This window comes from Dasypus novemcinctus, chromosome 11, assembly GCF_030445035.2.
Source record: "Dasypus novemcinctus isolate mDasNov1 chromosome 11, mDasNov1.1.hap2, whole genome shotgun sequence".
NCBI classification, from domain to species: domain Eukaryota; kingdom Metazoa; phylum Chordata; class Mammalia; order Cingulata; family Dasypodidae; genus Dasypus; species Dasypus novemcinctus.
This window is the reverse complement of record NC_080683.1, coordinates 94,588,765-94,605,163: the sequence shown is the minus strand read 5'-3', so window position 1 is coordinate 94,605,163 and position 16,399 is coordinate 94,588,765. Positions and strand designations below refer to the sequence as shown.

The 16,399-nt window shown below is 34.6% G+C and overlaps 1 protein-coding gene across 3 annotated transcripts in view; it reads left to right on the top strand.

Annotated features, from left to right (window-relative positions):
• The window catches only part of GOPC (golgi associated PDZ and coiled-coil motif containing), a 48,306-nt gene that overhangs the window by 30,870 nt on the left and 1,037 nt on the right, over positions 1-16,399 (top strand). For 2 of the 3 annotated variants that reach the window (XM_004471240.5, XM_004471241.5), the window contains 6 exons: positions 1,154-1,329; positions 2,345-2,510; positions 5,140-5,235; positions 7,046-7,210; positions 9,558-9,738; positions 13,313-16,354. In XM_004471240.5, coding sequence (XP_004471297.1) covers positions 1,154-1,329; positions 2,345-2,510; positions 5,140-5,235; positions 7,046-7,210; positions 9,558-9,738; positions 13,313-13,443 — 915 coding nt within the window. In that variant the 3' untranslated portion in view covers positions 13,444-16,354. Of the gene's footprint in view, positions 1-1,153; positions 1,330-2,344; positions 2,511-5,139; positions 5,236-7,045; positions 7,211-9,557; positions 9,739-13,312; positions 16,355-16,399 lie in introns of those variants that run through there. The other variant, XM_012530100.4, reaches the window with a different exon arrangement.

Sequence of the window (16,399 nt, the reverse complement as noted above, 5' to 3'; positions counted from 1 at the left end):
CTCTCAGAAGGGTTTTCTTTGGCCACACAGTGTATGTGTGTGTGTGTGTGTATGTGTGTTTGAATTTGAATTAACTACCTTTAAGCAGAATTTCTTACTTTCCATTTTCTGCTCTACTTTGTCCTATACTCCCCTATCTGGCTTGTGCTTGGATCCTGAAGGTATTTACATTTGTGACCCTTAGTGTGTAGGAAAAGACAGACTGTACTTTTTATACTTTTAAGGTAAATTGAACATTATTTCTCATGTATGAACTTGTGAATGAAAATTTGATGGCGAAGATCTTGAGGGTGTATTCTCTGGCTGTCACCTTTAGATTCACATACATTGGACTGTTCATCAGGTGTAACATAGTGTGGCATCCTTTTCTGAGAGTTAAGAGTGGATGACCATCCTAACTTATGGCAGTTGAGGGAGGCAGGTGTTTTCCTCTGAAAACTTCTGTATCCTCTTTAACATATGGACCAATGGATGAACCAGATGCCAAAGCTCAATAGTAACCTACACTGTGGATAGGTTTATCTGTAGAAATTTTTGAATGAGTAAATGTTTTAAGGAAATTGTTACTAGTACTACTAGTTTACTCCATGACCCTAACATATCTCAAAAAAATTAGATTATCTCTTCTAATTTAAACATTTTAGGTTTCTGGTATCCTCCAAGAAAAATCACCTATAAAATATATATGTAAATTGATTGATTTTGACTTGCTTTATAGAATTTAAAGCCAATTAATTGTTTGGAACCACCACCAAAGTGATTATTTTCATTTTAGTCTAGTATCTTGAGTTATTTTTAGAAAGTAAATAGTGAGGAGGTTAAATTATCCATTGGAACCATTCCTGTTAGAATGTGATGACATCAGCTCAGGAATACCACTTGTCTTTCTATCTTCAGTACAGGGTGCCCCAAGGCATAAAATTATCTTATGCAGAAGTGGTTTCAAGACTATATGGTACAGGTTAAAAAGAAGGGTATGCAAGTCTTTGTCTTCCTTTCATAGCAATGAAGTGGCAATTTTTATAGTATGCTTTCATTGTCAGTATAATAGATTTGTGTGCTTCTGTGTATTTTAAAGAACATGGGCTACTGCCGCAGAGTCTTAACAGTACTTTCATTAAATTATGGTTTGTTTGTTTTTTAATTGCAATAGGAGAGAGAGCTTGAAGCAAACAAAACAGAAAAAATGAAAGAGGCTCAACTTGAAGCTGAAGTGAAATTGTTGAGAAAAGAGAATGAAGCCCTTCGTAGGCATATAGCTGTTCTCCAGGCTGAAGTTTATGGGGCAAGACTGGCTGCCAAGTACTTGGATAAGGAACTGGCAGGAAGGTGTGTAAAAAATGGGTACCCTTAGGTGACAAAATGGATATTTATTGAGATTGACTTATATTTTAATCTCACATGGTAAATCATGGTAAATGGAATATTACTCTTTGCAGTGAAAATTATTTTACAATTCACTGTAGGGCTTACTGTTGTTAAATTAATAATGTTAATATTATATATTGCAGATATCTTTATTCATATTAAATAAGTGTTACTGGGTTTACACACACACACACACAGAGGTAACAACTTACTGTGAATTGCTAACAGCTCTGTAGAGTAGCATTTTTCAGCCCTTCCCTCCTTTGACACTATAACACATGCTGTTCACATGTACAGCAGAACTTTTTATGATCTCACCTCTCAAGAAAACATGTTGGAATTAAGTTAATGGCAGTGATTTTATAATAATACCCAGAGTTCTGCTTGCATTAATTTTTTAAAGTAAATTATTCACAAATTTTGTTGATTTATTTTTAGTGCTAAATCATGTTTATTGTTTTAATGTCACATTAAGAACTGGTATGGAACAAATGAAAATAATTTATATTGTCTGGAAGTACACATTTTCTAACAACTTTGTTACCATATTTAAAATAATCATTTTGTGTAAAGAAACTCATTAGAAGAAATTTTTTTTTATAGTTAACTTCATCTAAAGGCTAGTATTTAATATCTGACTGAGTTCATTGTACTTACCTTGATTGCACGCAAGACATGAAACACGTCTATTGATAATCTCATAAATTGTTTCTTAGATACATTTAAATTAAGTATATAATTAAAACAGGTCTCATTACTCTTTCTTACTGGTTCTCTCCTGAAGACATCTGCCCCTCTTCATAGTTTTCACATCTTTTTAAATCTAAGAGACATCAGGAGTTTCCTGAGTATTAAGTTTTACTGCTAATTGAGATTTATGCAAAAGCCACTTAATGTTCAATAATTCTTCTGAATTCTCCCTATGGTGAGTATAATGAAAACTTATCTAATTTAACTCTTTTTCTCACTATGGAAGGGTTCAACAAATACAGTTACTAGGACGAGATATGAAGGGACCTGCTCATGATAAGCTTTGGAACCAGTTAGAAGCTGAAATACATTTGCATCGCCACAAAACTGTTATCAGGGCCTGCAGAGGACGCAATGACCTGAAACGGCCAATGCAGGCACCACCAGGCCATGTATGTTTTCTTTGATACTGCTTCCCACTTAACGCTCTTCCTCCTTTCTTTAATTATAAGTCCTTTCCATCCTTTCTTTTATTCTAGTGATATTTAAAATCTTTATTTAAAAAGTGAAACTGGGATTAAACATTTAAAACAGGTGCAAATAAAAATTTTAACAGTCCTTAAAAATTTTAATAGCTCTTCACAGACTTAATTATTCTCTGAGAGTGGGCCATTCCTGGTGATAGTACATTCCTAATACTTTGGATTATATTTTAAAATTTTCTTGAATCATGATAGGGCATGCTTAAATTTGTTTTTAGCTTAACCTAGAACACATGGTTATATTGACTAATTGGATTTTGGTAACTAAATCTGAATATAGATTCTAAACTAACATTTACACCTTTTTGGTCTTGAATTAAGATAGAATTTGAGATTTATGTCTAATTTTCTGCTTCTGTAGCCACTATTGTAAAGGAACCTTCCTTTCTCTCTGGGTAGATCTTTATTATATTTCATCACAACAGCTACTTGATAATACAAACCTTAATATAATGAAAGCATGTCTGAATCTTAGTCAGTGGCTCACTTATCTTAGTACCAGATAAAGGGTGATCTTAAAAGAATAAAATAATTTGTTCCATCTGAAATTTCATTGTAAGAAGAATTACTACATACATGGAGTTGGTGGGAGAGGAGTAGGGATTGCACTTTGCCATTGTCTTCTCTGGGACATCAGTGTTCCCTATTAATTTCTAGGTTTGGTAGATTGGGGAAGCAGAGGTAAGGAGGAATACAAAGTAGTTTACTGTGTTGAGAGTGTCAGGTGATAAAAGCATAATTGTGGAAGTGGCTAAAGATGAGGGGCTAGATGACAGAAGTTCTTCTGTACTATATAAAGGAGTTTGAATTCTAACCTGCCAATCATGGGATTTTTAAGTAAAATAGTGGCCTTAATCAGATTTACAGTTTTAGACAGTTAATTTGATATAGTGAGGAGGATAGATTGGAGAAGGGCCAAACTGGAGTCAAGGAGCTACATTAGAAAGATAGTATAGTAATCTGAGGAATAAATGACGAGGGCAGAGAAGTTGCATTTGAGAGGAAGGACAGGTTTGAGAAAATTGGAATCAAAAAGAGGACTTGATTATGTGAGTGGGAAGAAAGAGTCTAGGTGTTTTATTTGGGTAACTGATATGATGGCATTCACTACTAAGGAAATAGAGGAAAAATGACAGTTTTGGGGAAAAATGATGAGTTCAGGTTTACAGTAGTGGTGCCAGTGGAACGTCCACGGTATATCAAGTTGGATATATGACTTTGAAATTCAGGAGAGAAGTCTGAGTTGAAGAAATGTTAAAGGAAATCATCCATCTATTAAAATTGAAATCATGGAATTGATTAAGGTCACCCAGGAAAAGTTTATATAAAGCAAAAAGAATAGGAGGCCAAGGATGGAAACTTTTATGGAGGGAAGGAAATGGATCACCAAAGGAAGGAACCTGAGGTGGGAGCTGTAAGTTATAGGCCCCCTAGGAGAGTAGAGTAATAGAAACCAAGGAAAGGAGAGGATTTCAAGGAAGAGATAGTCAACAGTATCCGCTTTCTGCGGGTTCAAGTAGGGTAGTGACTAAAAAATGTTCATTTGATATAGCAATAGTGGTTACAAATGACTAGAAGAGACAATTTCAGTAGATAGGCCAGGAGGCACACTGCTTTTACAATGATCAGAGTACTGAATGTGGGAGATAGGGAAGTAGATAAAGGTGAGGGTGAACTTTGTGTGAAGGTTTGGGAAAAGGGGAGGTGGGTAGTGGCTAAAGATTGTGGGAGACTGATGAGATTTAGGGGGTTTTATTTAATGTTTGTACATAGTTAATATTTTAAAGCTGGGGATGGCTTATAATTTGTTTATCCTCTGAATAGGGAATTTTAGTATGAAAAGGAAAGAGTAAAGATATCAGAGAAAGAATTGTTAGTAAAGCAAGTTTCTTTATTTATGAGGTGGACTCCAGAGCACTGAGTAGTGAAGAAAGTTGTTTTCAGCTCTACAAGTAGATTAAAATGGATGTAGATTTTTAAGATATTTTCCAGTGAAAACAGACATTGCCCACTTTTATTTCCTGAAGATAATTTATTCATCATTACTTTCTGGCAATTATTTATTTTGTAATGTTCTATAGTTTAGAAAAAGGTGTTATCAGGGAGCAGCTGTGGCTCAAGTGGTTGAGCTCCTGCCCCCCACTCGGGTCCTGGGTTCAGTTTCTTGCCCCTCCTGAAAAAGCGGAACAAACAAACAAAACCAACTCAGGGAACCCCATATTGCTCCATGGTTGAGCTCTGGCTTCCCATATCCGAGGTCCCGGGTTCAATCCCTGGCCCCATACCTCAAAAAAAAGAGAGAGAGAAATGTATCAGTATTAAACTATTGACCAAAAAGTGAGAAAATCATCTATAAATTTATCATATTAACTATTTTCACTTTTCCATTTTATCAGTCCTTTGATAACTTTCTTAATATATTGTATATCCATCCAGGAAATTAGTAAAGATTTCTAAAATCAAGTTATATAGTATGGGTTTACTCCATTTGGTATGTTACTTAGTCATACTAATTTTTTTTCCTTTTTTCCCCAATAAGGATCAGGACTCCTTAAAGAAAAGCCAAGGTGTTGGTCCAATTAGGAAAGTTCTCCTCCTTAAGGAAGATCATGAAGGCCTTGGCATTTCAATTACAGTAAGAAGTAGTGCTTCCAGTTTCTTTTCTACAGTTATCTAGTAACTCATACTCCTTTACTGGACATCATTAGGGAACAAAATATTCTGGATACAGTTTCTAAATAGTTGAATTTATCTCCATGGACACCAACATTTATGTTTTGTGTAAACTTTTTTTGATGTGTAAATCTTCCTAGCAATTGTTAAATACATGTTTAGTAAGCATAATTAAACATTTCCTTTTTTTTTTTTATTTTTTATTTTTTATTTTTTTTTTATTGACTTTGTAATAATATTACATTAAAAATATATATGTGAGGTCCCATTCAACCCCCCCCCCCCACCCCCCCCTCTCCCCCCCCCAACAACACTCGTTCCCATCATCATGACACATCCATTGGATTTGGTAAGTACATCTTTGGGCACCTCTGCACCTCATATACATTGGTTCACATCATGGCCCATACTCTCCTCTATTCCATCAAGTGGGCCCTGTGAGGATTTACAATGTCCGGTGATTACCTCTGAAGCACCATCCAGGGCAGCTCCATGTCCCGAAGACGCCTCCACCTCTCATCTCTTCCTGCCTTTCCCCATACCCTTTGTCCATTATGTCCACTTTTCCCAATCCAATGCCACCTCTTCTATGTGGACATTGGATTGGTTGTGTCCATTGCACCTCTATGTCAAGAGGAGGCTCAGATTCCACCTGGATGCTGGATGCAATCCTCCCATTTTCAGTTGTAATCACTCTAGGCTCCATGGTGTGGTGGTTGTCCTTCTTCAACTCCATCTTAGCTGATAAACATTTCCATTTTGACTCAGGTAATAGTTCTATGCCATATACTGGGATGCCTCTTGGAGCCTTTTACATAGTTATGACTGTTTTCTTCTATGTTAAATGGCTCCATATTGTATTGGTCTTCTTTCTAGGTTATGTCTTAGATTTCTCTTATCTCATTTCTTTGCTGTCAGATGTCACTGTTGTTGGACCCAAAGGTTATTTTTTGATTTGATGCTTTTACAGTTGCCCTAAGCAACATTCCTGAGATCTAATCTTTTATAAAGTGCATATATTTGGAGTTATTTTGTCTGTATTCTCAGTTCTTTGTTCCAGATGAATGAATACGATAGCTCTAATTTTCATTTGGCAATGCTTAGTCACTGCATAAGTTTATTTGCTTTCTGGTATTGCTTAATGTAGGAATGTTTCTTATAATACAAAGTTGATCCAATGGGTATTTGTTGAACACCTACGTTTTTTAATGTACTGTCTAAATTTCTAGTAAGAGAGATAAGACATTACATATACATATATAAATAACTATGATAAAACTACAAAGTGATAGGTACCAAATATTATTTTTGCATTGCACATTTTATTTTTGCATTTGCACATCTTATCTTTGAAATACAGATGCATCCTACAATCGATTGTTTTTGTGGTACATAAAATAATGGTATGTCTTACTATTGATAGAGATTTAGATTTATAAAACAGTAGTCCTGTGGACTACTAATACATAAACATTCATTTTTACTAAAAAAAGAGTTTAGCCAAACTTTTTTTTTGGCTCTGAAATGTGTTTTAGAAAAACACATGATTAACGTTATTAATCATTTTGCTCAGAGGTAATTATTTGATGCTTATAATAATTTATTTACTGTTACTTAAATATAAATAAGATGTCATGCAATTTTTATAGAGATAGCTTAGGTGCTTATTGAAAGTTATTTTTAAGAAAATATTTCATCTTTATTTAGAATAGTCTGTAACTGTATTTTCCAAAGAGTAAACTAATTTACTGAGTTTTTGTTGTCATTGATAGGGTGGGAAAGAACATGGTGTTCCAATCCTCATCTCTGAGATCCACCCAGGGCAACCTGCTGACAGGTGTGGAGGGTTACATGTTGGGGATGCGATTCTGGCAGTCAATGGAGTTAACCTAAGAGACACGAAGCACAAAGAAGCTGTAACCATTCTTTCCCAGCAGGTAAGTTACCTTTATGTGATTAAAATTGTTCTCTCAATTAGTTGTTTTAATCTATTGAATACTTTATATTTTCCTATTATGTTTCTCAAGTAGTTAAGTGTTATATATAGACTTGTAGTTTCCTTTGATTTGGAGCTTTTATAGAAGACATTCAGCCAGATTTACTGAAAAAGGAGATTTTTGTTTGCCCTTTTCCACAGCTATATATCTTTGGGTTACTTAAGTCTTCTGTGCCAGTGTCCACATCTCTGCAGTAAGGATTGGAAGGCAGTTGTGAGAATTAATTATGTTAATATATATGAAAAGCTCAGAACAGAACCTGACACTTAGAACGCAAACCATCATTCATGACTAAAACACTACACAAATACAAGATAGTATAGAAAAGACAATATTGGAAGTGGATTGATTTTACACTTAGAACTGAAAGGGTCCTTAGAAGTCATCTAGCTTAACCCTCTTTTTTAAAGGGACTGAGGTTCATAGAGATTAAACAGTTAAACAAGGTCATAGAGCAAATAAATTACACAGGGGAGATTAATACCCAGGAACTTACTTATTATTCGATACTTAGGATGTTTGTTTTGCTTTGCTTTTTTCCTTCCAAGAATAGGGTGAGGGGAATTAGATAATTGGTAGTACATGATGATTTTTGTTGGATCATCAGTGAATTATGCCAAATAAAATTGAATCTCAGAGTTGAAACTGAATTTATAGCTCATTTGGTTCACCTCTCTGTGATGCATGAATCTCCGCTACAGATTCACTACTTAAACAATTGCATTGATGGGAGGACTTGCTGATGATCAGAAGTCCATTCTGTGTTGTACAGTGCTGAAATTTAGAAAGCTCTTCCTTATATTAAACCTGAAATCTGTGTCTCTGTGACAGCTATCCACAGACCTAATTCTGTCTTTTAGAACTTTACTGAAGACCACTGCATTATCCCTTTATCTCCCCAAAATTGTATTACTTTAATAAGGGAGATCTAAGAATGCCACCTTGCCACTTTAAGTTAGTGTTTTCTCAACTCAGCTTGGCTGCCATCCAATAGCACAAGGGTGGGATGAATGGCAGCTGTGGTGAAGGAACTACAAAACAGGCAGTCTTAAAGCTTTAAGAAAACACTAAATGATATTAAAAATCAGAGGCAGAAACTTGAACTGCTGGGGAAAAGAAGTATTTAAGAGTCTGAGTAGCAGTAAAAACTAGCGTGGTTTCTTTTAAGCAAAAGCAGGTTATAATTTTCAGAGTTGTAAAACATTAAGCTTGTTTGTTGTTTGTAGTCTATTATTAAATGACAATTACAGCTTGAATTTTTTTTAACATAAAATAATCTGTGACTTTTTACTTGAACATGAAATTGTTATTAGAGAATAACAGTACAAAGATTACACATTTAGCCTAGCATAGTAGAAAGAGCTAGGACTTTGGAGTCAAGTTTCTAGTTTTCTATTTATTTGTTCCTCATATTGGGAAAGCTATCTGCTTTCTCTACCTCTCACTCAAGTTTCCCATTCATGTAAAAGATTATAGTAGGGCTATTTTGAGGATTGGAGGATGTAATTTTGCTCAGTAAATAGAGTACTTTTATTACTAGATAGAACACCTTGATTAGTGTTATATTTGGTACTCAGTGAAAGTTGAGGTTCAAGAACTACAGCATTCAAAAGAAACAAGAAATTATTGTGTAGGTGTTCCTTTAGTTAAGGAAAGGTTTGTTTGATGCCCTTAGGTGCAACTTTGTTTAATATCTAACTTTTTAGATGGATTTGCTGAATTGCTGTGTAAAGTACAAAACAGCAAAATGATTCCTTTATTGAACTCTTGTTCCAAATTATGTATATGAATAGTGAAGTATCCTTTTTAATTTTATACCAGGAGTTCTTAACAAGGGTTCATGAACTTGAATTGAAATTCAAAAAACATTATTCTTTTGGGGATGTGTTGGTGCAGGTGTGATATGTTTATTAAGTAATAGTATCGTTTGGACTTAGTAAGGGGTCCATGGTTTTAACCTGACTGGCAAAGGGGTCCATGGAACAAAAAAGGTTAAGAAATCCTGTTTTAGACCCACTAGCAAAGATATTGTGGTCATTAGAAAGAGCTACTGTAATGTTAAAAAGAAATTGCTTATACAGAGGAGTCACAGAGTTGGTCTCGACCTGATGGCCTCTAAGACCCCTTCTACAACTCTTACGATTCTAGAATGCTATTATTTACTTTCTTAGAAGGAGCTGCATCTGGGGTGTAACTTCTTTCCCCCTCTATCCACCCTGCCAAAGAATTTGGAAATTCTCTTTTAATTATAATAACTTGACTTCCTCATTTTCTTCCTCCATTTTAGAGAGGAGAGATTGAATTTGAAGTAGTTTATGTGGCTCCTGAGGTGGATTCTGATGATGAAAATGTAGAATATGAAGATGAGAGTGGACATCGTTACCGTTTGTATCTTGATGAGTTAGAGGGAGGTGGTAATCCTAGTGCTAGCTGTAAAGACACAAGTGATGAAATCAAAGTGTTACAAGGTAAAAAACACTTTAAAATTTATTGATATATTATTAATTTTAACATAAAAATCTCAGATGTTCTATTTGAATTCTATACTGTTTTATATTGCAAAATAGTAAAGCTTTTTTTTTCAAGGATTTAATTTTTAATTTATTTCTCCCTTCCCCCCCCCAGTTGTCTGCTCTCTGTGTCCATTTGCTGTGTGTTCTTCTGTGACTGTTTCTATCCTTATCAGCGGCACTGGGAATCTGTTTCTTTTTGTTGCATTATCTTGTTGTGTCAGCTCTCCGTGTGTGCAGCTTCATTTTTGGGCAGGCTGCACTTTCTTTTGCACTGGGTGGCTCTCCTTACGGGGCGCACTCCTTGCACGTGGGGCTCCCCCACGTGGGGGACACCCCTGCATGGCATGGCACTCCTTGCGCGCATCAGCAATGTGCATGGGCCAGCTCCACACGGTCAAGGAGGCCCAGGGTTTGAACTGCAGACCTCCCATGTGGTAGGCGGGCGCCCTATCCATTGAGCCAAGTCCGCTTCCCAGTAATGCTTTTTTAATGATGGCAAAACCAAAGGAATGAATACCTTTCCCTTGCTTGTGGTTCATTTACACCAGTAATTATGCCAAAATTGTATTTAAATATGTTTTTCTAGATTCATCTTGAACTGTTAAGACAAGTACATTACCTATTACTGAACTACAGTGATCCTTGAAAATAAATTAAAGTTTTCTAGATTCTGAAACAAAAAACAACATGCCTTTTAGAACAGATATATCTTAATGTGGTCTCACTGTCTTAATGCAAATTATTTTCTCATAATATTTTATAGGCTAAATATTTGAAAGTGGTTACACTGTTATCCTGTGATTGTTAATTAGAATCAGGAAATGTGATCTTGAGGATCTTGGGTTTAGTTCCTTTGCTCTCATTAACACACATTTTAAGGAAAAGTTCTAGCACTTTTTTATATAATGCTTGATCTCAAATTGTGATTTATAGATGTCTGGGGGTCCCTTAGATCTTTCAGGGAGCTCATGAGTTCAGAACTTTTCATAATAATACTAAGATGTTACTTGTCGTTTTTATTGTGTTGACATTTTAAGCGATGGTGCAAAAGCAATGGTGGGTAAAACTGCTTGTGCCTTAGTACAAATCAAGGCAATAGCATACCAAACTGTACCAGTAATTGTTGAATTCTTCCTTGCCATGTACTTGTAGTAAAAAAAAGAAAGAAAAAGAAAAAGCCAGTTTCACTTAAAAATATCCTTAATGAAGCAGTAAAATTTATCCATTTTATTATATCCTACCTTGAATACTTGTTCTTTTAATATTCTATGTGATAAAACACAAAGTAGATATGAAACTCTTTTGCCTACTGAACTGTGCATGGAGACAGTTTTAATTGAAAAAATGACAAAGTGAGCCCATCCCTTCAAAGAAAATAACTGACAGTATTTATTGCCAGTGATAAAATGCAAGCTTTCAGGAAAGTGAATATTACAATTTTTAATACATGAAACAGCTACTGTGAGCTTGACAGCTTCCCAACACTTAAAAGACTTCTGATGAGATTGGTAGAAATATTAATGAGCAATTTTTTTATATACTAAAATGAACTGTGTTGACTTTTAGAATTGCTGTATTACTCAGTGATCCAGTATTTTCCAAAGACCAATGCATAATGTTACAAAATCACTTGTGGGTAAAGAGCCACCCAAAATATAAGATAGACAAATGGATTTTTTAATATGAGAGTATGAAAAATTCATTGATACTGTTATAAATTCCATATTGTCTAAAAAGTGTGAACAGAGAACATTCACACTTATCTGAAAAGGCTATTAAGGTATTTTTAACAGATTGAGCAGAAGCAAAATGAGAAACTAGCTGTCTTCTATTAAGGTAGACATGAGAGAGATTGGCAAAAATGTAAAATATTGTCACTCTTGTGACTAAATTTTTGGAATATAGAGTTATTTTTCATTAAAACTATTATTTATATTAACATTTATTGGGATTATTGTTATTTGTAACAAAGTAATAAATATTTTTAAAATTTCCAATATGGTAAGCATCAATAAATATAACCCATGTAAACAAAAGCTCTTTGGAGTTCTCTAAACATACTAGGAATGTTAAGAAAGGCATCCTGAGACCAAAAAGTTGAAGAACTTCTGATAAAGTTTTTGGTGAACTAATGGACTGTCGTCCTTTCCAAAAGGTAAAAATATATTAGGAAATTATCTACATAGACTGCAAGAGCAATTATTATTCTCCATATGCATTTTATTTATTTATTTTATATGGAATGTTACATGGTCTTTTATTTTATTTATTTTTTATTTCTCTCCCCTTCACCCCCTCCCCAGTTGTCTGTGCTCTGTGTCCATTCGCTGTGTGTTCCTCTCTCTCCACTTCTGTTCTTGTCAGCAGCACCGGGAAACTGTGTCTCTTTTTTGTTGCATCATCTTGCTGCATCAGCTCTCTGTGTGTGCGGTGCCATTCCTGGGCAGGCTGAACTTTCTTTCACGCTGGGCGGCTCTCCTTACAGGGCGTACTCCTTGCGCGTGGGGCTCCCCTATGCGGGGGACACCCCTGCATGGCAGGGCAGTCCTTGCGCGCATCAGCACTGCACGTGGGCCAGCTCTACACGGGTCAAGGAGGCCCTGGGTTTGAACTGTGGACTTCTCATGTTGTAGGCAGATACCCTATCCATTGAGCCAAGTCTGTTTCCCCATATGCATTTTAAACAAAACTATTTTGGCAGAATGCCAAAACCTTACAGTGTTGGAATCTTCTATGGCATCATTTTACTTTCACTCTTTCCACTATTTTCATTAGGATTAGATGGCTTACCTTTTTGTTTTTTGCACCTGAGTCTAGAAGACTCTTGTCACCTCTGTAAATTGCAGACTGCTTAAGTGTGACTCAGATAGCCAAGAATATGTGCTCTTATGATCTATCACTATAAACTGACTCAAATCACATAAATGGTACCCAGTGGTTGTTGGTTAGCTCATATCCCCACTTCATAGCTCATTAATTAGGTGATACAGCCAACTGTTATTTATTTGGAAGCCTATTTTCTGTTTTGTAGATTATCCAGCATTAGTTTTAAATTTTAGCTAGACATTATCTTGTCAACAAACTAGATTTTTAGCAATCAATTGGTATGTGCCCCAGTGAACTGGAGTTAAATAAAAATCTGAAAGCAAAAATGTAAAAGAAAAATATAATTCACAGTTCAATAGAAATTTGTTTAAGTAGAATTGTATTTTATAATTTTATATCAACTCTAAGTTTTGTAGAAAATTTGGTGGGAAATTTCATACAACTTTTAGGTAGGTCCAATAGATGATACTTAAAAATCTGTATAATGTTTAAAATCTGTTATAAGAAGAAAGAATTCCTTTGTCAGGAATTGCTAACATTATTCAACTCAAGCCCCATTATTTTTCTGCATGTTACTATGCGGAAAATAATGTTTTTCCTCATTAATGACAATGACCATTCCTTTATTTCTTGCTCAATAAAATTATAAGACTAAGATTTTAAGGCTAGAAAGCACCTCTGCTTTTATTTTTCTTTCTTTCAGGATTTAATAAGAAGACAGTTACTGATGCACATGAAAATGGAGACCTGGAAACTTCGAGTGAAACTCCCTTAGATGACAGTGCTTCTAAATTAGATGATCTGCACAGTCTGTATCATAAAAAATCTTATTAAATTGACTATATCTCCAGACAAAATTGTTAATCAGACTATTATGACTTTGGGGCACTAGGAAAGATGGTAACAAAGATGATACAAGATCAAGGGAGGCTGTTTGTTGCCTAAATGAAAGGCCGGTTCCTCAGGGCTTCATATGAACAATTCTAAATGCATAAAACCTCGTTTTCTGTGGTATACCATAGTTGGCTATTGCACGTAAAGCAATTTTGATTTTCTTAAAACTGTAAGCACCAACTCTGTTTCCCAAAGGGAAATAACTAGGTACTCTTAGGTCCCAAATGAAGCACTACTGTTTTATTTGGTTCCTTTTCCATTTAGTAGAAGGACAGTGTTAATTGGAATTTTATAAGAAATAGCCTTTAAATACAAGAGAGTAAATGAGTTCAGTATATTACAGAATGTTAAAATGTGGTGTTTCAAAGGACAAAAGTTCACTCAATGAATTGCAGAAATGTAGGCTTGACTCAATTTTTTTAAATTTCAAGAATAGTTTTAGTTTGATTTTTTATTTATTGCATACTCTGATTTCTAAATCAGTTCTTAATGATCACTTATTGAAGTGAGTTTGTCTTTGAGCTTTATTCAATGCAGTACAAAATAGTTTTCTTTAAGCAATCCTTAATCATTGCTGTACTAGAAATAATTTCTGAAAAGTTCTTGCATATTTTCCTTTTTTGGTTTTTAAAAGAAATGTAAATGAGTCTCAAATATCTGTTCTTAATTACGTTGATCTGTGTGCATGGTATTGGAGCATTACACTGTTAGCGTTTAGTATCAAATGTTTATTTTCTGGGACCCACAAAAGACAATTTTATACATTTTGAGTTGTTCATTACGTTTGTCTTGTGATAGTCCTGGCACTTAAAGTTTCCTGTTAGTAGAAGCACAAGTTGAATACTGTGTCACAAAATACATTGCATTCAAACAGCGGTTTGTTGTCAAAATAACTTTGAGAGCATCTAAAGAGCTGAGGGCAAAGGTGGGAAAAATGAGGTGATGAAATTTTGATCCAGTAATTGTTTTAGTTGGCTTTTCATGTCAGTGTATATTCAACTAAAGGAGTCTTCATATGCATATTCTACGGTTTGCTAGTTCTTTTATCCTGAATTAAGCATGGAATGCCTGCTCTTATTTACTGTTCTGCAGGCTACTGTACCCTGCTGGGCAGAGTCCAAACAGTGCATTTAAAGAGGTGATAAGTTTTGCCAGTATCACTTTTTCAAAGGGTATACGTTTAAGGGAATGTTAAGTGGGGCAAAGCCTAGTAGGCTTTTAGAATATTATCAGTATCTTCCATTTCCAAATATTCAGATGCTTTGTGATCTAAAACACATTGTCTTGTCTTTTCTACATGCACTAAATATTTGTTCATAGATGGATCTATAAAATGTATATACTTTATTTGGTGACTTTACTATTTATAAATTTTATGTTTTAACTATTGCTCATTTATGGTTTGGGTGGTTTTGTTCATCTATATATCACCATGTTAATTGGTAAGAGAAGTGCACTTCAGAGTGTATATTGTTACTGATGTTAAAGTACCTTGTAGTATAATGTTGCCTCTAAGTAAAAACCAGTATTTAATTATAACCGAATAAGCAAATTACATGTTGTTATTTGCTCTGATAGGCTAGGATTCTTAAAAGAAAAACACATTTTTCCCCTTATGCATTCCCCTACCCCTACACAAACCCATGCATGACATGAGATTTGCAAGTCGGATTTCAGCTAGTGTATCCATTTAGAGAAAACATTTCCATTGTAGCAGATCTGAAAACTTTTTGCTGTGACATGAAGCCATGATATTCTTATTTTCATAAGATGGGATGGAATGGCCATCAGATTTTCCAGAAGCTGTTCTTTTTAACTATGATTGACTCCTTTGGAAAAATAAGCAAGAACTATCTAATAAGTCTGTAAAGAGTGTTTTTGAATTGGCATTTTTGTAAGGATGCTGTATAATTCAAAGGATTATATGAGATGGTTTTGAAATAAGTTCCTTTCAAGGGCTGATAAACAGAATGAAAAATTTTCTGTGTAGTTTAAAATTCCACAGGTCAGTTTCCCTTTTATTACTGCTTTACCTTCGTTTGCAAGCCTTTATTAGAGCACTGTGAGCTTCCTGTCAGTTGTTAGACTGACATGTTAAAAGTTCATTTTAGAATATATGGTCTTTTGGGAATGAACTAAGACTTTTATTAGAGAACTGAAAGAGAAGCTGTTTTTATATTTTCACATTTATAGAAAAGAAAATCATATATCACACTCAAGCTCCTAGGATAGAACCAAACAGATGAGAGAACTACTGCAGACCCATTACAATTAAAAAAGAAAAGAAAAATGCACACATGCACATACATACAGAAAATTGAGAAAACATTTTCAACATCACACGAAGCCTGTGTATATGTGTATAAATACTTATCCCTTGAACTCTAAAATTCTCTTCTAAAGCATCTCTTTTAGGAAGTTGGTGAAAAAAGTGGCATTTGGGTTATGGGACTGTTGTTAAAATAGATTTAAGAGAGATGAAAATTTTGTAAGTCTTGGTAATTATAACTGAATAGTTGTCAAAAGTTGGCAGAGCTTGTCCTTGGTTCTGTTTTTCCCCCTTCACAGTGGACTTATTTTATGTTTTCTTGTTTAGAAAGAAAAAAGTATTGACTCATGTATATGTTGAACATTCTTTGACATCCTTATTTTATTATGTAATCCATTATTCCACCTATCTAGTCTTTTAGGATCAGCCTCAAATCTATAGGATTTACAACAAATGTATTATATAATCTAGTTGAGATTTAATATTTTTTTATTAGCCTGTAAATAAAGATGGCATCTTCTACCTTAAATAGTACTGATCTCATTTTTAAAAAATAAATATTTTATTTTCTTTCACATTAAATTTTTTTGTTTATTATTTATTTCTGATAGCTTCATTATTTGTACC